The sequence below is a fragment of the Eurosta solidaginis genome, chromosome 5, assembly GCF_040869045.1.
Source record: "Eurosta solidaginis isolate ZX-2024a chromosome 5, ASM4086904v1, whole genome shotgun sequence".
In the NCBI taxonomy this organism is placed as follows: Eukaryota; Metazoa; Arthropoda; class Insecta; order Diptera; family Tephritidae; genus Eurosta; species Eurosta solidaginis.
Window position 1 is genome coordinate 249,969,889 of NC_090323.1, and position 24,766 is coordinate 249,994,654.

Below are 24,766 nucleotides of genomic sequence, written 5' to 3' on the forward strand. Positions count from 1 at the left end.
TGGGCATGACTGTTCATAATGCAAAAGAAAAACTACTAAGAAACTGAGGAAATGCATTGTTTATCTTTAAACTGCTGTTTCTCGCAATTTCTTTTTTGAGTCATAAGCCGGGTCACATATATGAAATATATAGATACAGTTGCTGAAAGATGATAAAAACTTCGAAGGCTAAAAAAATCGAACGATTCTAAAAAGAAAATCGATCCTACATTTCTTAAAAAAAGATCGATTGAATCGAATCGAAATCCAGCTCTATTATAAAACCCGTATGAAAAGATGAGTAAAGTAATAGTAAAAAATAATAGCAGTCTCACACAGAGGGTTAATGAAATAATGAGTCAATTTTTTTACATTAAAGCGTTTATTGAACTCAAACTTCCATATAAAATACAAATTCCTAAATATCTCATTGTGCTTAATTGAATACCTAAAGGCCCTAACACATTCGACTTTTGCATCATTTTGGCGCTTACGTTGTGTCAGCAGCTGACTTAGAACACACACGTCTCTATAGCTTTGTTCTCAATCCACAAGCATCGCAATGGGAATGTCAAAGCAACAACAAAAGAGTTCAAAAACTAACGTTTTTTTAATCAGTTATTTCAGTATTCTAAATTGTATGCGAAATGCCATAATCATTTTTTTTTATTTTGTTCATTTTGATAAATACTTCTGTATACATGGAAAAAATGTGTTACGTTTTAAATTTAATCAATGAAGACAAATCCAAATTTGAGTTTTCTTGCGTTTATTGTGGCAGGTAAACTTCCAAGGTGTGTTATTTCAACGTGACACCAGCGCTAAAACGACGCAAATGTGGAATGTGTTCGGGCCTTAATAGAGTCAAAAATATAATATGTGTTGCTTGGGTCGGATTTTATTGTAAATGTAACAAATGACAATCCAAAATAAATTATTTTTACTATTCAGTACCACGTGTTGTTATCCCAACAGCTGATTGCTTCTTCTTAATTATTTTCCATACAACGCCTTGTACTATAACATGTCAGCTAATCGGAATAATTATAATTTTCTTTTAACTTGACATTCTTGTGCACGGCGAAGTGGTTGAATTCGCTTCGCCACCACCTGGTATGGATTCGCCTCTACTCCAATTAAGTTTCTGTGTGAAATCGGTAGAACAAAAAAAAGAGACCTAGTACTTGCGTCTTCCCAATTTTTTGAAGCGAAAATTTTATCCAACACAGTGCCTATTGGACGACTTGAAAGAAAATGCTATGAAAGTATTTTAGATTTGTTCCATAAGACTCAGGTATAGGTAGGATTGAGCTTTTAGGTCAATTATTAGGCCATTTGTGTATATAACTAATTTATAAACGTCTAATGCATATCCCTTGATATGACACTTAGGCGTTTATTGCTTAAGACCCCAGATATCGTGCATGAAACTTCTTTTTAAAAGGCCATAATTTAAAACAATTAAATGAGGACCGCCTCGAAGACTCATTTTAGGCATTTTTATGATTCCACGTGTTTCCTGGCTATGTATACACTTATAATAATGGTTACAAACGAGCTTGTAAAAAACGCTTCAACTGGCTAAGCAGTTTCATCTTCAGAGAATCATACAGGTGGTGGAAGGAAATCAGCTTATTGGTACTTGTTTTAGCCAGTTTGGCATTTTTACTTCTGCCGCAGTAGGTTTTCGACACAAATCCAGAGAATTACAAAAACAAAGTTCATGGAATGCTTGTGTTTGTCTGTATGTACATATGTCGCCCTGCCGCCACGCTGTTATTTTTATACTCAGCTGAGCAGAGCTCACAGGCTATATTAACTTTGTCCGCATAACGGTAATCCGTAACGGCATTAACTAATCGAAATAGATATAGACTTCTATATATCAAAATGATCTGGGCAAAAAAAGAAATTCATTTAGCCATGTTCGTCCGTCCGTCCGTCCGTCTGTCCGTAAACACGATAACTTGAATAAATCTTGAGATATCTTAATGAAATTTGGTATGTAGGTTCCTGACCACTCATCTCATATTGCTATTTAAAATAAACGAAATCGGACTATAACCACGCCCACTTTTTCGATATCGAAAATTTCGAAAAACCGAAAAAGTGCGATAATTCATTACCAAAGACGGATAAAGCGATGAAACTTGGTAGGTGGGTTGATCTTATGACGCAGAATAGAAAATTATTAATATTTTTAAAAGAATGTAATTTAATGATATGGTGCAACAAAATACAAAAATAAAAGAAAATTTCAAAATCGGCGTGGCTCCGTCCTTTTTCATTTAATTTGTCTAGAATACTTTTAATGCCATAAGTCGAACAAAAATTTACCAATCCTTGTGAAATTTGGTAAAATAAAAATTTTTATGTATGTTTGTTTAATGGTGTGTTCAGTTTATACTTATATTTAAGAATTCATGAGCTTAACACCGGCTTATAATAATTGAATTTCAATTATTATGTTTTTCTAAGAGAAACTGAAAAGAAAGAAACATTTACTGGCATATTGCGATGGACCCATTTCGAAAACCGCCAACGTAATCATCATCAGGCAATTTTGTAATGTTATCAAAGGTTTCACCGGGATTCGAACCGTGAATCACATGGTGAAACTGCAGTAGCCTTTAACCACTAGGTCATCCTGCTGGTATTTGTTTTCATGCTTAATTCAGTTTTTCTCATTTCTATACTAACAACACAATTGAGACATTTTGTCTCTATATTAATTTGTGTGCCATGTAGATTTGTTTTTGTAAAGTTATTCTTCGTTGCGAATGAGAAGCTTTGTAAACTCGGGCTCAGTTTTACATATTTATGTATGTTTGTTTAATGGTATGTTCAGTTTATACTTATATTTAAGAATTCATGAGCTTAACACCGGCTTATAATAATTGAATTTCAATTATTATGTTTTTCTATGAGAAACTGAAAAGAAAGAAACATTTACTGGCATATTGCGATGGACCCATTTCGAAAACCGCCAACGTAATCATCATCAGGCAATTTTGTAATGTTATCAAAGGTTTCACCGGGATTCGAACCGTGAATCACATAGTGAAACTGCAGTAGCCCTTAACCACCTGGCCATTTTTAGTTTGTCAAGAGACATTTGCGAAAGAAATTGAAAATTTTCATGTGGTTGTTGTAATTTTGAAGATTTTGTGTACCCACAAAAAAAATTGTGAACATAAGTGTTTTGCGCGGATATAGTTTTGGGGTAATTGTTTACTTTAGGGTACAACTGCTAAAACTCGTCCAAAAATATCGGGAGAGGTGTCAAAAACAATTGGAAATTTTATTTCATTTCGGAGATATTTGCAAACAAAATTTAAAATTTTCATGTGTTTGTTGTAATTTTGATGATTTTGCTACCCACAAGAAAAACTGAATGCAGAAAGGAGTTCTGCGCAAAAGTACTATGGATTCCACCCCCGGTTTCACCGGGGCCATTTTGCGGTTTTTTGGAAATATCTTTTGACGGAAACAAAATTTGAAATTTCCGCTTTCGGATTTGTTGTCCTGGGACGAAAACGCGTCTTTTGACACTCTCCCTTTGGGCGAGTTTTAGCAGTTGTACCCTTAAGTAAATAATTACCAGTTTTGGTCTCCAAACCGGTTTCGGAGCACTCCGGGGTCATTTTCCGGTTTTTCGTTAATATTTTTTAAAAGAGCTAAAATTTTTATTTCCGCCTTCGGATTATTGTTGTCGAGGTCAATACGCGTCCTTTGACACCTCTCTCGATGTTTTTGGACGTATTAGCAGTGTCATGCTGTCGTATAGAATCACCAAAACTGATTCCTGTTGGCGTGGTATTTGTTTTTTTTCAGTCACAGTCACGGTTAAAAGCCGCTGTGATTGAGAGGTCACAATCACACATAACATTGTTCCTCAAAAATCACGGGATCGGCCAACATTACTTTCCATTTGATACCCATGTCATACAAACACATTCCAGGGTTACCCTAGGTTCATTTTACTACATGGTTATTTTCCCTTATTTGTCACCAAAGCTCTCTGCTGTGTATGTAATGTTCGGTTACACCCGAACTTAGCTTTCCTTACTTGTTTTATTTTCGTTTATATGCACTTTCGTGTGTACATTTCCTTCACCCGTTCACAATAGTGCCCCTTTTTGGTAGACTGTTCCTTAAGCGATTTCATCGCAAACCGGTTTGCCAGCTCAACTAGCTTACTTTGTATTGTTGCTTTGTATGGAATTCCGTAATCTATGTAGAGTTTTATTTCCACTAGCTTGTAAAAAAAGCGGCTATTATTTTATAGTATAAACAAACACGAAGAATTGCAAATTACTATAAAATAAAATAATTAAAATAAAAATTTTAAGTTAAACGGTTTTATTGAAAACAATACTTATATTAAGTTATAATTATACTAAAAGCTAGAAAATAATTAGGTGGGTCCTAGGTACTAGTCATCACACCCCTCATCAATCTAGACCGTTTATTTTATTTATTTATTTTTTTATTTATTAGTCTACAAATTTAACAATTAATCAGACTAAATATAATTACAGATTACAAAATAAATTAGAGAAGCATACATATTGAGCAAAATCTTAATATATAAAAAACACGTGTCACTATGTTTGAGGCCAATGGACCCCTAAACTACTGAACCGATTTTGAATTTGTTTTGCACCCCGTATGTAGTTTGATCTATCTTGAAATATAGGATAGGCTATATCTCAGTTTATAGTCCAATATTATTTTATTGCAAATTTTTTTTATTAGTTTATACTTAATAATAAAATGTTACGTATACGCACCGGCACTCACATTTTCAGGTGGTGCGGATATACTTCCGTGTAATTGGTTAGTGTTTAATTAAACAACGTGCTTATCAATAAAAAATATTATAGCGAATGATATCAAGTATAGCACATCACCAGGGCCGGCGAGAGGTGGCCCGTGGTTTCTGAGGGGGCCCGAGATTTGAGGTACAAATAAATTTTTTTAATTCAGGAGAGTCTTTAGTTGCTCCATGTGCACTTTTTAAGCCGAATTTCAAAAGCAACGAAAATCTGCATTTCGTTTTAATATTATAGTGAAGTGTTTATAGAATATGGATAAGAAATGAAAATTGTTGATAGTGCTTTAGTATAGGGTAATTTTCATACCCCTGAGTGACTAAGGTCTCGAGATATAGGCCAAAACGTGGGCCAGTGAATGCCTAGATAGTGTTTATACAATATGGGTATCAACTGAAAGCTGTTGATGAGTGCTTTAGTACAGAGTAATATATTATCCAGAGACGGACTGGGACTGGGATTAGGACCAGGACTGGGACTGGGACTGGAATAAAATACATACCACCCTCTGGGACAGGCAACAAGGGATGCAGAAGAAAGAGAGAGAAGTTGAGAGAAGAGAAAAGAGAGAAGGAGGAGATTGAGAAAGAGATAGAATGAGACGAATATGGAGATAGATGAAGCGAAAAAGACGGAGGGAGGAGTGAATAAAAGGATTAGGAAAAAGTGAAGAGGGGGGGAGGGCAGAGTCAGACGGAAAAGCTTATTAAAATTTATGCAGATAGGCCAAATTTAGGGCAGAACAACGTCTGCTGGTATTCTAGTTATATTATAAAATATGCATATATATTATTAAATTAGTTGTCGGGATGGACTGTGATGCCGAGAAACGGAGTTGATTATTAGTGCTGCTGTATATTTAATGCACAATAAGTATGGTTGCGATCTGTGGGAGGTTGGAAAGGACGTGATTCCAAGCCAACCACCCAAAACATTTCGTATTTATTTATTTATTAATTAATCTACAGATTGACAAATATTATGCTTATCAATCTAAATACAAAATAATTTGCAAAAAAAAAAAGAAATAAGAGATTTAGTCTAACATGTTAATTTTGAAACAGTTATGAGTTCAAGGCAGTGAGTATATAAGGTAAAGTGCGTCACAAGTATCAGTATTATTGCAGTGATTATTGAAATCTTGACACATACAACGAGGAGTTTGTGACTTGCTTTATGATATAATCGCCTATAAAGTACTGATGGGATTTAAAAGATTTCCTCGTAAAACACATACCGGCCTCCCAGTCTATCAAGTCAATCTAAGTAAAACCGTTTAATTAAGTGACGTAATGTGGAGCTGATAATTACATATGTATATACCCCGCCGAATAAACAAACAAAAAATTACTAACTAAGCACTTTTTAACTAGTTTTTTGAATCATAAGTTCTTTTATTGATGAACATAGGTACATTCTGATAGTTAGTATATGGAACTATTAAGTTGTTGAAATCTAAGAGATAATCATAAGTACTTGGCGTCTTATATATGCATTATAATTTTAAGTGAAACTTTAACTAAAAACATTGACAATAGATTGTTAATCATTTGATTTAATCGAGGTCAACGATCCTTAATTGACTCTTCAGAAAGTACAAAAAGCTTGCTTATCAGTGGCAATAAAACGTCTTACTGTCCACAGAAATAGACATATCGCGTCTGTAATAAATAATAATTGTCGAGATAATACTAGGTTCAAACACACACCAAATTGGCAATTTATACTGTTTGGGCAATTTATTACGCAATTTGTCATATAATAAATTGTAATAATAAATTGCCAATTTAAAAAAAATTGCGTAATAAATTGTTTCAACCTGCAACTGCAACATTGTAAGGTGTGTTTATTGAGTATATTTAAACGCCACTTATGCATGGCTGAACTATATGGTTGGCTCATTTCATCAGCTGATTTTATGTCTTTCAATTCACTGGAGTAGGGACTGTCAAAAGAAGATGGCAAAATCAAAATGAAAACAAAACACTGAACACATTTTCTTACAACACACAAAAATTTCAAAGTTTTATGTTTTCATTCCATTCCATTCACCTAATACCAACACGCGCATTTTGACAGTCTCAACAAAGATATGTTGTTACTGTAGAGATGAGCCAACCAGCTATCAAATTACTATTGTGTAAGCTAAATAGAGTTGTATGAACACCACTCAATTTAAATCGAAATGGCCTCAATTTATTTTTCCGTTTGAACATAGTATAAGACATTCAATTTGTTGTCAACGATCTATCGAGGTTAAAGATTTCAATAAAATATGTGTGCTTGTTGAAAGTTTATGGAGTCTGTTAGGGTATGTAGCATGCAACGTTTTGTAGTAAGCACAGTGTATGCAAAAAGTAGGGAGCGGGTGCACGTCTTTAAATCCGGCTCTTGCTCGTCGGCTAACGGGGTGGAGTTCTTGCTCCTACCTTTCGCTGTAAGTTCACACTACAGCACAATTATTTTATTTAACGTGCAAAGGGAAAAGAAAAAAGATACCTTAAAGAAAGCGGATACCTGCATTACTTACATGTCTTGATGTCGCATTGGTTTCAGTATGGGTCATGTTGCATGGTGTTGTTGCAACAATCGCCCTCCCTACCATGATTTCCGTAGTCTCCAACTGAAACAAAACTAACCTGGAAATCCCTAACACTTACCATACTTATCTAATATCAGGCCAAGGAATCAGAAAATAAAAGTTTAGCAAGTCATTTTGGAATTGACAATATTTATTAAATAAACTAAAAACTTAAATTTAACCACAATTTAGAATTCTGATCAAAAAGAACATATATATTTTACGACCTATTTCGTTTATATAAACCTATTAATATTTTAATGATGATATTATTATTTTTAAATATTTTCATGTTTTTCTTTAAATTTTTAATATAATGTTCTAAGCAAAAGAATAAAAAAATCATAATTTACAAACTTACGTATTTAGGCATTATTCTGTCTAATGTAGTTGTTTGATTATAACTTTGCATGATTAATATCGCGAGCAAAAAAATGTATTTTGGTACTCCTTTGTACGAATCTGGCAATACCAACTTTATCTATATTAGAAAAATTATGCGAAAAGAGAAATGAATAATGTCTATTTCATGCGCTCGTCATACTAACACAGCATAACCAAAAAAATATGAGCGAAATAACAAAAACAAAGCTAAGTCACCACTTACGTCTCCAACGTTGAAAGATCTTTCAGCAGAGGACCTGGAACAAAATCTATTCTGGAAATCGAAATTTATTAGCATTTAAACTTGTTGTTGTTTTCGGTTTATATGTTAAACAAAAAAATTATTTATGTCCCTTTCCTGTGTAGTCTTTCTTCGAACTACACAATTTATCAAATATGAAAACTGTACCGAATCTATGAAGATTATATCGCAAAAAAAAATTGGTAACAATTTGATCACGGTGGATGCTTAGTGATGCACAGCCATTCAATCGATTTTCACTCATCGTGTTTCTCAAATAGTTTTTAATCAGCCTGAGAGTTGAAAAAGATCTCTCGTTCGTTGCCGTTGTTACTGGAAGCGTACACAAAATGTTCAACATTAGGAAAAGCCACAGAATTGCATTCCTGTAATATTAATCATAGATAAATTGATAAAAAAAAAAAGTACCTCCTTCAAGAATAAGTAGAATTCGTGCTTTTTGAGTCTATGCATGAGATATAACGTATACGTATATAAAATTCAAAAGAAAGAAACTGATCGAATAAAAAAAAACTTATTTAAAAAAGTCATATCTACACGGAAAAAACATTAATGTATTTTTTACATTTTAAAATGTGAAAAACACATTATTTTTCATTTATCAAATAACTTGAATTTTACATTTTTGAAATGTGTTTTTGACATGAAAAAAAAAAATGTAGATATTGTAAGATGACCATCGTGGTCATCTCTTCTTTTACCCTTACCATTGCACACGCTGCAGACATGCAGCTTCGCCATAAGTATGATGCCGTTCCAAATTCGGTAGTTGCTCCACCGGTCTACACACACACGCTAACTTTTGATTTGTAATGAAAACAAAATGTTCACTCGCATTGTGATACAATGTTTAAATGCTTTATTTAATAAAGTTATTTTTCAAAAATATAAAAGAGGCGGACTACACTTATATGTGTATATTTAATTAATTTCTTTTCACGAGTCAGGCACGACCGTTCAGCTTCAATGCGCGTAATGTGACGTTTGTTAAGGTCCCTACAAGAATACTGACTATCATATGACTATCATCTGATTGTCAGCAATGTCAACCTAACGATCAGCGCCTCATACAAACTTTCTATCACGAACTTAAGGGGACTTGCGCAAATGTGATGTAAATAACCGTGTACGTGTGAGTTTTTGTCTCCTTCTTGTACACCAACATGGCCTACTGATTAAGTATATAGCCGTACTGCTCACTCTCATTCCTTTTCCTGGATCAGTGCTGACACTCTAACTATCAAAAAGTGTCATAAATGATAGTTTACTGTAGATATCAGGTTTGACTGTTATACTATCATAACTGACCATTGTTATATTCCGCCAAAAATGAAACAATGCTTTTTATTTACTTTATTTCATTACGTTTTTAATTTTGTACGTGATAAAAGCATACGTGTTTTTTATTTGCTGAAAATAAATAGTTTTATAAGAATTCGAGTTCAGAATGTTCAATTTAAATTCAGAAATTCATGCGGAAACACATTTAAAAATGAATCACCACTAACCACTATTCTTTTTCGGGTATCAAATTTTTGAGTGCGCCCCATACATTCCGACAGCTTTTGGTGTTTTTCAATATTATTTTCGATTTTTTCTTTTAGCATGGAGCTTTGAAATGCTCTCTTTTTCATTTTTTAAACTTATTTTTTATATGGTTTTCTTCGGTTGAAAATGGCGGAATTTAAAAAATAACAAAACAACCGTGATAATCATTTGATTGTCATATGACAGTCAGTAGTCACAACATGATTAAATCGGATAAACTGTTCTCGCATACATAAAATTCCGTTGAGAATTATGTATCTGTCTCACATGCATAATGGTATCTGCTGTACGTTCCTTTGTTCTGTACCAGGTGTCCGAAGCTTTCCCAGTTTGAGTCCTTTTTCATGATTATAGACTGTCGTTGGGAACATGCGGACATGCGTGAGCGAACAAAGGAACATACATAAATTTGAGTATCAATGTTTACGTCATCGCAGGATCAGCATTGTCAATTACAAGTGTGAGTGTATTAGTAAAACTATCAGCGTTTCTTGTAGGGGTAACCCTCATTGTGAGTGATTGGTGTGGTCAAAAAAATTGACGTGGTTAATATTTAATGATTGATGTTATGGTCACTCAACACTTATCATAAGGGTTGCCTTACAATATTACATTATAATAATGTGTTTTCCACATGGAAAATAATGTCAAATTTGCATTATATTTCAAAATAGGAAATGTGTACTTCGCAAAAATGCTGTAAATTTAGTATAATTTAAATGTGAAAATCAAAGCACGAGAATTAGTACCGTTTAGTTCGGCAAACAAACAGAGCCGTAAGCAATGTTTATATGTAGTTTTTCGGCGTGACGTAAGGGCAGAAGAATCATGCAAATATTCAAACGCATGGAGTTTTCATTTTTGCCTTTTCATTCCGATGAATGTAATCGCGGTTGAGGCAAACGAGCAAACGCCTGAATTGATTATATTCATGCATGCAATAAGTTGGTTGATTTTAAATCAATGTCGATTATGTTCGTCTAAGCAAGTTGGATCAATGAACACGATCATGTTGCCGAATATAACCGAACGTTGTTGTGTTCGATTTTTGCTGTTCTCTGATATGTATGTCGATGGTCGTTAGGCAAATTTACAAGGAAACTTCTTTATGAAATTATAGTAAAAGTTAACATGTACATTTGTATATTTAATAAATTGCAGAATTTCTATGAAACAGAATATGATTCAAATATAAGTGTTCACTTCGTACATACATATGCTTGCATATTAAAAATATAATATAACCAACAAAGTAAATACGTAGCAGAATTATAAAGAAAGTTATTAACATAGACATAAAAACATCAAATATTTGAATTGTAACGACCCAAAAAATCAAATGATCCTGAGGCAAGGGGGGTTTAAACCCCCAAATCCCCCCGTCGCTACGCCCCTGGTCTAATATATAATTCCTAACCCTTTTTTTCAAGAGGAAATCAAAATTTAGCTTTATTGATTTTTATCCTCAAATAACCACTGCGTTATTTCTGCTTCTTCTTCTTTAAAAAAATTAGGTGTAGACACCAATATGTGTAATTATTAATATATGTACACCTTACATTTATATATTCATCATTTCCACATTTTAAGCAAAAATTAGGAACTTTGGAATTTTCTTTTCTTTTTTTTCTTTAAATTTTCTACGAAAACATGATTTAAATTGTAATTAAAAGTCTTAGAAATAAGAACAATATTTCAAAGCTAAGTAAAACTTGGCGAACTTCACTGTTTTATGCACTAGGGAATATGACGCATCCGAAGTAAAGATGAAATGAGGGAAAATACTGCCATATCCACGAGAACTCGTCCTCAGAGAATGCTGAAACTCCATGCTGGATTTCGGGAAACCTTTCCATTTTCAAAATTGTAGTATACTATAATTAATTTCGTCGATTAAAATATCGCGAATTTTATGAATTATTTTATTTCGATTATCGCGAACATTTCGAATCGACTTTTAAGTTTAGCTTTCGATTTCGAAAAAAAACCACGTGAGTCACACTTTAGACTCAGAAATTTCACACGGTAGCGAAGCTCGAATTAAAAAATATGAGATCTTCACTCTTTGAAAGATCAAACTAAAAGGCACTGAACCATCGCGTTCTTAAGCTTGGCTTACCGCAACTTGCGGAACTTTTTGTTCTTGCTTTATCATCGCGAGTGGAAGTTCGAATGTTTCAATATGAAAGTAATTCGAAATTCGGTACTTCTAATTAGAATTTAACCTTAATAAGGTAAAGTAATTTGAAATATCTTCGCATGCAGGTTTGTACATATAACTAAATAATAACTAAAATCATAGATCAAAATAATAAAGATAAAGCAGATATAGTAGGCATAAATAACATTGTTTTAATTAGTAATAATAGCATAGGTATGCTAGGTATATAAAAAAAAATGTAGCTATAGTTGTACTAAAATTCAATCCAAAATTTTGATTGGAATCTAATGGTCGAAGAATTTGCATTCTATTAATCTTATGCAAAACAAAATTAGTCTGTAAAGTAGAATTATGGTTAATGTGAGATAGGAACGTTCATTCGGCTACAAGCGCCACTAAAAGTATTGCAAAAAATTAGCTGATATGAAAACAATTTGTTAAATCCTTTCATTGACACCCATATTGTACAAAATTATTTTAAGCTACCACTGGTACACATACTAATTTAAAACCGCAAATCAGATTGGTATGTTGAAAAAATCTTATGTTGAAAACCTCCCTTAACGCCTTTTCGTTTCGTACTCATATGGTCAAAAAGCATTTCTTGAATACACAGGTATGAGTTTCCAAAACATATCGTTCGCATAAACTAGAGCAATGCTGTACAATGCCGGCAGAGGATCGAATGCGAATGCAAATTTTTTGTTGTAGTATATGTTTTCACGCATGAAATGTTTACCGCTTGAGGCACAAGCTATTAGCAATTTCACACAGAGGGCTAATGAAATAATTAGTTACGTTTTCTACATTAAAGCCTTTATTGAATCCGATCTTCCATATAAAACACAAATTCTATATAATAAATATCTCATTATTGCTTTATTGTATGCCTAATGGAGTCAACAATCTAATACGTTTTGCTTGATGGGTCGATATTTTGCTGCTTTAATGAATCTCTGTCGGTGTGCTCTCGCGACGTGTACATAGTTAGATGAACGCCGAATGGTCTTCCGAAGCTCTAGAGTCACCACTGAACTAGAGATATCACAAAGATTTTTGAATAATTTCAAATCACAAAAAAAAATTAACTATGCAAGAAAAATTAAGCAAATACTACAATAATGGCACTTATGGAACTAGAATTTTGGGCTGGGTATGGTACTCTCCATTTTTATACTCAGCTGAGCAGAGCCCACAGAGTATATTAATTTTGTTCGCATAACGGTACCCCGTGACGGCATAAACTAATCGAGATATATATAGACTTCTATTTATTTAGCCATGCCCGTCCGTCCGTCCGACCGTAAACACCGTAACTTGAGTAAATTTTGAGGTATCTTGATGAAATTTGGTATGTAGGTTCCTGGGAACTCATCTCAGATCGCTTTTTAAAATGAACGAAATCGGACCACGCCCACTTTTTCGATATCGAAAATTTCGAAAAACCGAAAAAATGCGATAATTCATTACCAAAGACGGATAAAGCGATGAAACTTTGTAGGTGGGTTGACCTTATGACGCAGAATAGAAAATTAATAAAATTATGTAGAATGGGCGTGGCACCGCCCACTTTTAAAAGAAGGTAATTTGAAAGTTTTTCAAGCTGTAATTTGGCAGTCGTTGAAGATATCATGATGAAATTTGGCAGGCACGTTACTCCTATTCCTATATGTACTATGTTGTGCTGTGCTGCTATATAATAAATAATTGTTTAAAAAAAAAAACTAAAAAAACACGCTTTTATAGCTAACCGAACTAAAAAATAGAAAATAATTTTCAATTAAAAAGAGGTTATATAACAGTAGTAGGTGGTCAACCAATCATCAGTGAATCACCTCAAAATAAAATTATAATAAAATTTAAGTTATTATCAGAATAATTTAATTCAGATTAAAAAGCGTTTTTAGTATAGTTTTTTTAAACTATTATTTATTTTTAATTTTTTAATTTAAGTAATTTTAAAAGTTTTATTCCAGATTGATGAAACCTCGACACGCCAGCGGTCCATGGATTAATGCAACCCCACGGCACCGAAAAGGGCCAAGACGCAGGGAGGCTGGACGCGGTATTTCGCCGAAATTGCCAAGGGTCGGCAGACCGGTCAGCAGAGGCACTCCGCAGGGCGGCGTTCTCTCCCCGCTAATTTGGGTGGTTACCGTCAACCAACTATTACGCCTCATGGAGGCAGAAGATCACTAAGTGATCGCGTATGCAGATGACATCTGCGTCACCATGCGGGGGAAATTTCCGCAAACTCTTTGCAACCTAATGGAAGGGGTACTATCCAAAATTTCGCACTGGGCCACAGCCAGAGGTTTGGAAGTCAACCCGGATAAACCAAGCTTGTCCTCTTCAGGAGGAGGTACAAAGTACCAAATCTTACACCGCCAAGAATTGGGGGTACGTTCTTAGAGTTTAGCGATCAAGTCAAGTATTTGAGAGTCATTCTGGATAGGAAGCTATTATGTAGTGACCATATAGTGGAGCGATCCAAGAAGGCAGCAGCAGAGCTGTTCACCTGCAAGAGGGCAATTGGCACCTCCTGGGGATTCTCCCCTAAGGTGACCTACTGGATTTACACAGCCATTGTGCCCCCGATTCTCATTTATGATGCCTTGGTTTGGTGGCCTGCACTAGCTAAAAGTACCTATCTTAAAATGATTCAAAAGGTGCAACGGAGTTCGGAGCTCTGCATTACCGGGGCTCTCGGCTCTACTCCAGATTCCGCTACATACATACATGGATACATATATACATAGATAGATACAGACCAAGCTAATAAAAGCGTGTTAAAAAGGGCTCCAGTATGCTCTTTCGTAGATGTGCCATGCATCCACTTCTATCATTAATAAAGGAATGTGTTTTTCGCATTATGTGCAAGGTTTCAAATCTATTGCCATTTGGGGTGGTTATAAGTTCAATTAACCTTATGTCCTTTAACCTTATGTCACCCCACCATCACATTATTGCATTGTTATCGAGCCTTGATAGTGTGCAAAGTTTTAATCAAACTTATGGCCATTTAAAGTGGTAATAAGGCCAATTGACCTTATGGCAGTTGACCTTATGTCATCACACCATCACATTAATGCATTGTCTTCGAGCGTTGATACGTGTGCAAAGTTTCAATCAAACATATGGCCATTCAAAGTGGTAATAAGGCCAATTGACCTTATGGCTGTTGAACTTATGTCACCACACCATCACATTAATGCATTGTCATCGGTCCTTGATACGTATGCAGACTTCTAGAAACCGGTGAATATTAAGCTAAAAGTTTCCGTTACATAGATACAGGCCAAGCTAATAAAAGCGTGTTAATAATACATAAATACTTTACTTTGTTTCTTACTATGAAGGTCATAAAGAAATCGACTGAACGATACTTTCAAAAATACCCCTATTGTGTTTTTTTTTTATCCGCGTGCGGGTATTCAAGCAACGGGAGACTTTCTATACAAACTGATCATGTCGAGCGAATGTTATTAGGCATACTTTTAGGAGTTAAGTTTGTTTCCTTTGCATAAGACAATAGAGTACGTTTGAAATAGCCAGGGAAAATGCAGAAATAATGTACCTAAATTAAAAATGTTTGCTTAAAAAATAATAAATCATTTTATTAACAAAAAATTAGATAAAAATGGAAATGAATGTGTATAATAAACAGAATAGAGCTAAAAAATTAAAAGAACTACATATTTCGTTTCTCCGAGATCATAATAAAACAAGTAAGGAAGGCTAAGTTCGGGTGTAACCGAACATAACATACTCAGTTGAGAGCTATGGAGACAAAATAAGGAAAATCAATCTGGGGTAACCCTGGAATGTGGTTGTATAACATGTGTATCAAATGAAAGGTATTAAAGAGTATTTTAAGAGAGAATAGGCCATAGTTCTATGGATGAACGCCATTTAGGGATATCGCCATAAAGGTAGACCAGGGCTGACTCTAGAATTTGTTTGTACGATATGGGTATCAAATGAAAGGTGTTACTGAGCATTTTAAGAGGGAGTGGGCCTTAGGTCTATCGGTGGACGCCTTTTCGAGATGTCCCCATTAAGGTGGACCAGGGGTGATTCTATAATGTGTTTGTACGATATGGGTATCAAATGAAAGCTGTTAATGAGTATTTTGAAAAGGAGTGATCCTTAGTTCCATAGGTGGACGCCGTTTCGAGATATCGCCATAAAGGTGGACCAGGGGTGTCTCTAGAATGTGTTTGTACGATATGGGAATCAAATGAAAGGTGTTACTGAGCATTTTAAGAGGGAGTGGGCATTAGGTCTATAGGTGGACGCCTTTTCGAGATATCGCCATTAGGGTGGGCCAGGGGTGACTCTAGAATGTTTGTACGGTATGGGTATCAAACGAAAGGTGTTACTGAGCATTTTAAGAGGGAGTGGGCATGAGGTCTATAGGTGGACGCCTTTTCGAGATATCGTCATTAGGGTGGGCCAGGGGTGACTCTAGAATGTGTTTGTACGATATGTGCATCAAACGAAAGGTGTTACTGAGCATTTTAAGAGGGAGTGGGCATTAGGTCTATAGGTGGACGCCCTTTCGAGATATCGCCATTAGGGTGGGCCAGGGGTGACTCTAGAATGTTTGTACGATATGGGTATCAAACGAAAGGTGTTACTGAGCATTTTAAGAGGGAGTGGGCATTAGGTCTATAGGTGGACGCCTTTTCGAGATATCGCCATTAGGGTGGGCCAGGGGTGACTCTAGAATGTGTTTGTACGATATGGGTATCAAATGAAAGGTGGTAAGGAGTATTTTAAAAGGGAGTAATCCTTAGTTCTATAGGTGGACGCCTTTTCGAGATATCGCCATAAAGGTGGACCAAGGGTGACTCTAGAATGTTTGTACGATATGGGTATCAAACGAAAGGTGTTACTGAGCATTTTAAGAGGGAGTGGGCATTAGGTCTATAGGTGGACGCCTTTTCGAGATATCGCCATTAGGGTGGGCCAGGGTGACTCTAGAATGTGTTTGTACGATATGGGTATCAAATGAAAGGTGGTAATGAGTATTTTAAAAGGGAGTAATCCTTAGTTCTATAGGTGGACGCCTTTTCGAGATATCGCCATAAAGCTGGACCAAGGGTGACTCTAGAATGTTTGTACGGTATGGGTATCAAACGAAAGGTGTTACTGAGCATTTTAAGAGGGAGTGGGCATTAGGTCTATAGGTGGACGCCTTTTCGAGATATCGCCATTAGGGTGGGCCAGGGTGACTCTAGAATGTGTTTGTACGATATGGGTATCAAATGAAAGGTGGTAATGAGTATTTTAAAAGGGAGTAATCCTTAGTTCTATAGGTGGACGCCTTTTCGAGATATCGCCATTAGGGTGGGCCAGGTGTGACTCTAGAATGTTTGTACGATATGGGTATCAAACGAAAGGTGTTACTGAGCATTTTAAGAGGGAGTGGGCATTAGGTCTATAGGTGGACGCCTTTTCGAGATATCGCCATTAGGGTGGGACAGGGGTGACTCTAGAATGTTTGTATGATATGGGTATCAAACGAAAGGTGTTACTGAGCATTTTAAGAGGGAGTGTACATTAGGTCTATAGGTGGACGCCTTTTCGAGATATCGCCATTAGGGTGGGCCAGGGGTGACTCTAGAATGTTTGTACGATATGGGTATCAAACGAAAGGTGTTACTGAGCATTTTAAGAGGGAGTGGACATTAGGTCTATAGGTGGACGCCTTTTCGAGATATCGCCATTAGGGTGGGCCAGGGTGACTCTAGAATGTGTTTGTACGATATGGGTATCAAATGAAAGGTGGTAATGAGTATTTTAAAAGGGAGTAATCCTTAGTTCTATAGGTGGACGCCTTTTCGAAATATCGCCATTAGGGTGGGCCAGGGGTGACTCTAGAATGTTTGTACGATATGGGTATCAAACGAAAGGTGTTACTGAGCATTTTAAGAGGGAGTGGGCATTAGGTCTATAGGTGGACGCCTTTTCGAGATATTCCATTAGGGTGGGCCAGGGGTGACTCTAGAATGTTTGTACGATATGGGTATCAAACGAAAGCTGTTACTGAGCATTTTAAGAGGGAGTGGACACTAGGTCTATAGGTGGACGCCTTTTCGAGATATCGCCATTAGGGTGGGCCAGGGGTTACTCTAGAATGTTTGTACGATATGGGTATCAAACGAAAGGTGTTACTGAGCATTTTAAGAGAGAGGGGGCATTAGTTCTATAGGTGGACGCCTTTTCGAGATATCGCCATTAGGGTGGGACAGGGGTGACTCTGGTATGTTTTTGTACGATATGGATATCAAATTAAAGGTATTAATGAGGGTTTTAAAAGCGAGTAGCCCTTAGATGTATATGTGAAGGCGTTCTCGTGATATCCACCAAAATGTGGACCAGGTGATCCAGAAAATCATCTGTCGGGTACTGCTAATTTATTTATATATGCAATACCACTAACAGTATTCCTGCCAAGATTCCAAGGGCTGTTGATTTCGCCTTGTAGAACTTTTTCATTTTCTTCTACTTAATATGGTAGGTGTCACACCCATTTTACAAAGATTTTTCCAAAGTTATATTTTGCGTCAACAAACCAATCCAGTTACCATGTTTCATCCCTTTTTTCGTATTTGGTATAGAATTATGGCATTTTTTTCATTTTTCGTAATTTTCGATATCGATAAAGTGGGCGTGGTTATGGTCAGATTTCGCCCATTTTTTATACCAAGAAAAAGTGAGCTCAGGTAAGTACGTGGGCTAAGTTTAGTAAAGATATATCGGATTTTGCTCAAGTTATTGTGTTAATGGCCGAGCGTAAGGACAGACGGTGGACTGTGTATAAAAACTGGGCGTGGCTTCCACCGATTTCGCCCATTTTCACAGAGAACAGTTAACGTCATAGAATCTATGCTCCTACCAAATTTGAGAAGGATTGGTAAATTTTTGTTCGACTTATGGCAATAAAAGTATTCTAGACAAACTAAATGAAAATGGGCGGAGCCACGCCCATTTTGAAATTTTCTTTTATTTTTGTATTTTGTTGCATCATATCATTACTGGAGTTGAATTTTGACTTAATTTACTTATATACAGTAAAGATATTAAATTTTTTGTTAAAATTTGAATTAAAAAAAATTTTTTTTATAAAGTGGGCGTGTTCTTAATCCAATTTTGCTAATTTTTATTTAGCACATATAGAGTAATAGTAGTAACGTTCCTGCCAAATTTTATCATGATATCTTCAACGACTGCCAAATTACAGCTTGCAAAACTTTTAAATTACCTTCTTGTAAAAGTGGGCGGGGCCACGCCCATTGTCCAAAATCTTACTAATTTTCTATTCTGCGTCATAACGTCAACCCATCTACCAAGTTTCGTCGCTTTATCTGTCTTTTGTAATGAGTTATCGCACTTTTTCGGTTTTTCGAAATTTTCGATATCGAAAAAGTGGGCGTGGTTATAGTCCGATATCGTTCATTTTAAATAGCGATCTGAGATGAGTGCTCAGGAACCTACATACCAAATTTCATCAAGATATCTCAAAATTTACTCAAGTTATCGTGTTAACGGACGGACGGACGGACGGACGGACGGACGGACGGACGGACGGACGGACATGGCTCAATCAAATTTTTTTTCGATCCTGATTATTTTGATATATGGAAGTCTATATCTATCTCGATTCCTTTATATATGTACAACCAACCGTTATCCAATCAAACTTAATATACTCTGTGAGCTCTGCTCAACTGAGTATAAAAATATAAACTAACTGATACCTATTAGCAAAACACGTGTGGCCCAACCGGCTTTTATGTATATATACCCAAACAACAACCCGCAGTATCACATACACAAATGGATTCCACAAAAAAGGTAAGTAAAAGTAAAAAGAGAAAACGAAAGATTTGAGTAAAGCGTGCTCATCTAGCGTTGCCACAGCAATACAATTTGTAATGCAAAAATAACTTAAAATTTTATAAAAGGGATTTGTCTCAAAAGTGGCCTATCTGAGCATAATTTTTTATATTTTGAAATCAGATTAGGCGTATATGAAAAAATCTGAAGTAGGGCGTTCTTCAACCCTACTCTGAGATAGGATGTTGTTGAAAAATATTTTGATATGGGATATTTCCGAACTGGAAGCTGAGATAAGGTGATATTCACACTAAGCAATCAATAAATGAGGGAGACTCACCAAACTTTAATCTTCATGAAAATCCAGTTGTATGCAAAGTGGAAAGGATTTAAAAGTATGAAACTGACTAGCTTGGCTTCTAGACTATACAGTGCTTTAATATGCGGCACAAAAATGTAAACACCAAAAGTAAACACTTCAAATTGTAATTCTCTTAAGAAGTACAGTCCAACCTTTTCTGTTTGATCTTTTTTCATATACCTTTTTCGGATGAATTCAGCGTCTAAAAATTAAAATAAGGCATATTTTTTCGTTGGAAATTCCAAATTTGCATTTGATTAATTTGCATCTCCATACTTTGAATTTATCAATGCCCAATCAGCAATTTATTTTAATAAATTCCTATTTTTAATAAAATAGGGAGGGATACATTTTGTTATGCATATCTTTTCTATATTTCAAAAAAAAAAAAAAAAAAATTTTAATAAATAAAAAATGGTCCACTTTTAGTAAAATTAAACGATATGGTAACCTTGTAGTACACAAACTTGCTTCATATGGAAAAGCCAAGTTCTCATGCACTATTAGGTATTTGTTATGAAATAATAAACAATTGTAAATTGTTGGAAAGTAATAGTATAAACAACTAAATGATAGTGAAATACTTGTGTTTCATAGATTTGTAGATAGCTTAATCAAGCCACAATCATTATTAAATGTGAAAAGTATAACAGTGGGCTTATAAGTGATGATTTAACAATCTCAAGTCGGTCACTAACAATAAAGAATAGAATTGTTTCAAGTTTTACTTCCGCATAAATTTGCAAACGACGTAACATTTTGAATCATAAGTGAAAAAATTAGTGACTCGATCATTTAAGAATTAGTGTTATTCAAATACAATTTTATTTAGTTTAAAAGCGTTGTGTGATAGAATTTTTGTTTGTAGTATAGCAGTAGTAACAGTAGGGTTGCCAGGTCACATTATTTTCTTTAAGACAAATAGATACAGGCTTGCCGACATGGAAAATGTAAGTTCAGCCAGAATTATATTCCCTATACCTCCTCGAGGTAATTCTCTGTGACAGCATGACGCTATAAATTTACTTCTACGACAGGGATGGCAAAATACTCGTTTTGAACCAAGGATTGTGATACCGAAAACGGAAGTTAGAAATTATTCTCCTGTCAAAAGATATTCACGAAAAACGTAAAAATCACATAAAACTGCTCCGAAACCAAGGAGTGGAATCCATATAATTTTTGCGCAGAACCCATTTTTGCATTGGAGTTCTTCAGCAGGACTTATAACCAATTATGATGGGTGGGTCCAGCACCGGTTTGGGGCTAAAATTATGTGTACAATAAACTATAACAACTACATTGAAGTTTTCAATTTCTTTTATAAATAGATGTCTCACCACGGGAACAAAATTTTTAAATGAATCCAAAGCGCTTCTTTTGAAATCCATCCCGATATTATTGGAAGTGTGTTCAGATTATAATGCTATCGTAAAGCTAAGCCACCTTTTTAAGACATAATTAATTTTTACTTAACATGAGTAGTTAACTGTATTAATATCATTTGGAAATATTTAGAAATCACGTAGTATTCAAACAAAATTTTAATTTAGGGAATTTTTGAAAAACTTTAAAATTTAAGTGTAACAATAGACCAAATTTAAGTTTTCTGAAAACTCTTGTTTTTAGCTAAAGATGTATTTTCAATTTTTTGTGTAAAATTGCGTGATGTGTGAGGCAATAACAACACTTGAGAAAAAAATCGTTTAATGGAAATCTGAGGAATAAATGATTTCATATCGACTTATTTGGTTCAAAGATTAGTCAAACTAAGGCAGTACCTTGCACGGCAAAAGTAACAAAAGAAATTTTTGAAAATTGTTATTGGTGCTTAGATCCGACTTTTTTACATACAAATGGGTGTACTAAGAGTTTCTGGCTTTGCTGTCCAGTATTATTAATTGGCCACATATCAAGCGCCTTCAATTCCTTTTCGCTTCTCTTTCTAGCGATCTAATCTCAAGGGCGAGGGTGCTATGCGTCAAAGCCAGTAGTTAAATCAGCTTGAGTCAACGTTCTGTCGATAACCGAATCCGTATATCACTTACGGTTTCTTTTTCGATAGGATTGAAACGTAAAAGTTGCGACTTGCTGGGTTCTGAGGAGCCTTGCATTCTATAAAGACCATTAAATCTTTTGGGATTATATATCAAATTTTTTGCCTGTATTTATTTATATATGCTCAATTTTAACTGGTATATTACCCCATATATCTTCATATTTGACATAAACTTTTAACAACATAGTCGATTATTCTTTACTGCCATTATTTAAATCTAGTTTTTTTTTTCACAATACCATATAACAAGAATCGCAAAGTAAGCGTTGGTAAAAAGGTAGAGGAAAACGTCCTTGTAAATACGACAATTAAATTTTGTCACTTCCAAGCCCCCTAAACAGGTGATGATCCCTAATACCGTTTATTTTTTTTTTTTAAGTGTCATACTATGCTATTTGGAATTTTAATTCTATAGAAAACGTAGTTTTCCCCGAAAAAGAGTGGCATTATAAAATATCACCGACGCCCCTATAAAAGCTGCTAACTTCACCTAATTGAATTCGAAATTTTGTTGGAGTAATTTTCTGTTGCTTGTGAGCATTGATTACACCTTTTTCTTAAATCACTATATGATTTTGATTTTTTTCTATTTGTATCATTTTCAGAACCACATTTTGAGTGGAAAGTGGAAATAGCATTATATTTATCTTGCCTTACAAACAACGGTTGGTAAATCAACGCTGCGAAATTATGTAATTTTCGTCAAAAAATTCAAATAACTCCATTAACTTTCTCGAGTTAAACGAAAAATATGCCCCTTTGATGAATAAATATTAAAACTAATATTCCGAGCTTCACAACTTTTTCTATATTAATTTTGCTAAATCGTTTTTGTATCAACGAAGCATATTTTTGGTATCTCCTTTTGTTATATAATACCCACTTGCAAACCGCAAAGTTATCTTTTTAGCTCAGAGTTAAATTTGAAATTTGTTCAAAATGTATGAGGTTAACTCCTCATGGGAACCTAACTCTGAGATATAAAAATAACTTGTCGTTCTGCAAGTCCGCCTACAAAATCAACATTTTTTTTTCATAAATTTAAAATTTTTTGTGAATATCAAATATACAAAATGTACTCAATTTCAAGAGCTTCAACAGAGAAATGGCAACTCTATATACTTATTAATGCTACGCATGCCCATAATAAGTTGTGGAACATGTCCAACACCCATACACATATAAACTGTAATCAAAACAGATGTTGGTCAAATTAAACTAAGAGTAAAAAATTGCCTACTTTTAGGTTCAACAGCAACAGCAAGAGCGCGGCTGGTGGGAGAATTGCATGTCGCCATGGTACAAAGAGGTGAGCGTTGTACACATACACTTGAATATGCTACTGTAAGACACTTAACCCTTTCAAAGCCAATTTGTTATGTATATTTCACCCAATCACCCTTATCGCGAAGTTCACGCGGAAAAGTGTTCGCCTTCACTTCTTTTGTTCGGGTGAACTTTTTCCGCCTAACGGCAATTTCGGGCGAACAAAAGTTCACTTCGAAACAGCTGATGCTCTATTGCGAATTGGCAGTGAACAAATAATTTACTTAAAATTGTGTAAATTTTGTAACCAAGCATATATTTCCTTAAAATACAACAAAAATAGAAATAAAAAATGTATAAAATAATGTTTAGTATTGCACTTACGTTGGTATTGATTGAGCGTGAGGAGAATATACATAAATGTGAAAGCGGTTCGGAGGCAATTAAGGGAAAGTTCTAACCCTTTGGAGCTAAATGATTCACTGTAAGCTAAAAATTACTATTTTTGAATAACAATTTAATTTTTTTCAATTAGTTTTCGCCAATATTACAGGCTAAACAAGTCGGCATTCTAATATTTGCTAGTTATTCTTACCACTCCTTGCCACCATTGAAGCAAAAATTTGGAGTTACACTAATTGTAAAATTGTGTACATGTCTTCGTTTTTTCGGATAGGGAAAAGGCGTCGGAAAGGACCATGAAGTGGGTCTAAGCCAATCTTGTTTCAGGGAGGTGCTCAACATTTTGGAACCGTTGCTTTGTCCACAATGGATAACTTGGCCAACTGATACGTTGTCATAAAAAATAGAATTTACAGCAATACAGGAATTTCACTTCTTCCACTCAGCTTCCGATTGTGCATTATTTATTGATTTATTTCTAATAATCAAAGAACATATAATTATAAGAGTATCAAATTTCAAAACAAAAAATTACTTAAATTTTGTTTTCCTCTCGTTCTCCTGTAAAATATAAGTGAACAAATTTGGGTGTTCAATTCGCCCGAACAAAGAGTTGCCGATAAGGTGAAATCTTTTTCGAACACGAAACATTTTTTCGCCACCCTCTGCGATAAGGTGAACAAAAACTGTGAATATTTTCGGGTGAAAATGAAACTCGCGATAAGGGTGAATGTCTCATATATGTATATATGTATTTCTTTCTTCTTAAGGTTTCTGTGGAGCCCACTATGTTTCTTTACATGTTCGCCTTCATGATCACCTCAGTGGTAGAACAGGATTTTTTCGTGCAGAAGGCGTGTCGTGTTAATAATAATTTTACAGATGAAATTTGCTCGAATATAAAAGCTGATGAAAATGCTTTTTACAAAAAGCAAGTGCAGGTATGAAGTAATAAAACTAGTGTGGCTGTTCACAAAAGTGTCGTCTTTGTTGTAAAGTCTCAAGTTTCAAGTGGTTTTCATGGGTTTTAAAATAAAATTTGATTAAAAAGTAGCCAATACGATAAGTGGGGCGGCCACCGTG

General features: G+C 35.0%; 1 protein-coding gene across 24 annotated transcripts in view; it reads left to right on the forward strand.

The window, feature by feature from the left end:
• LOC137253161 (lysosomal proton-coupled steroid conjugate and bile acid symporter SLC46A3) overlaps positions 1 to 24,766 on the forward strand; it is a 31,693-nt gene that overhangs the window by 3,343 nt on the left and 3,584 nt on the right. For 3 of the 24 annotated variants that reach the window (XM_067789625.1, XM_067789628.1, XM_067789631.1), the window contains exons 2-3: positions 23,262 to 23,324; positions 24,454 to 24,624. In XM_067789625.1, the coding sequence (XP_067645726.1) occupies positions 23,304 to 23,324; positions 24,454 to 24,624 (192 nt within the window). In that variant the 5' untranslated portion in view covers positions 23,262 to 23,303. The other 21 variants (XM_067789616.1, XM_067789617.1, XM_067789618.1 and 18 more) reach the window with 20 other exon arrangements.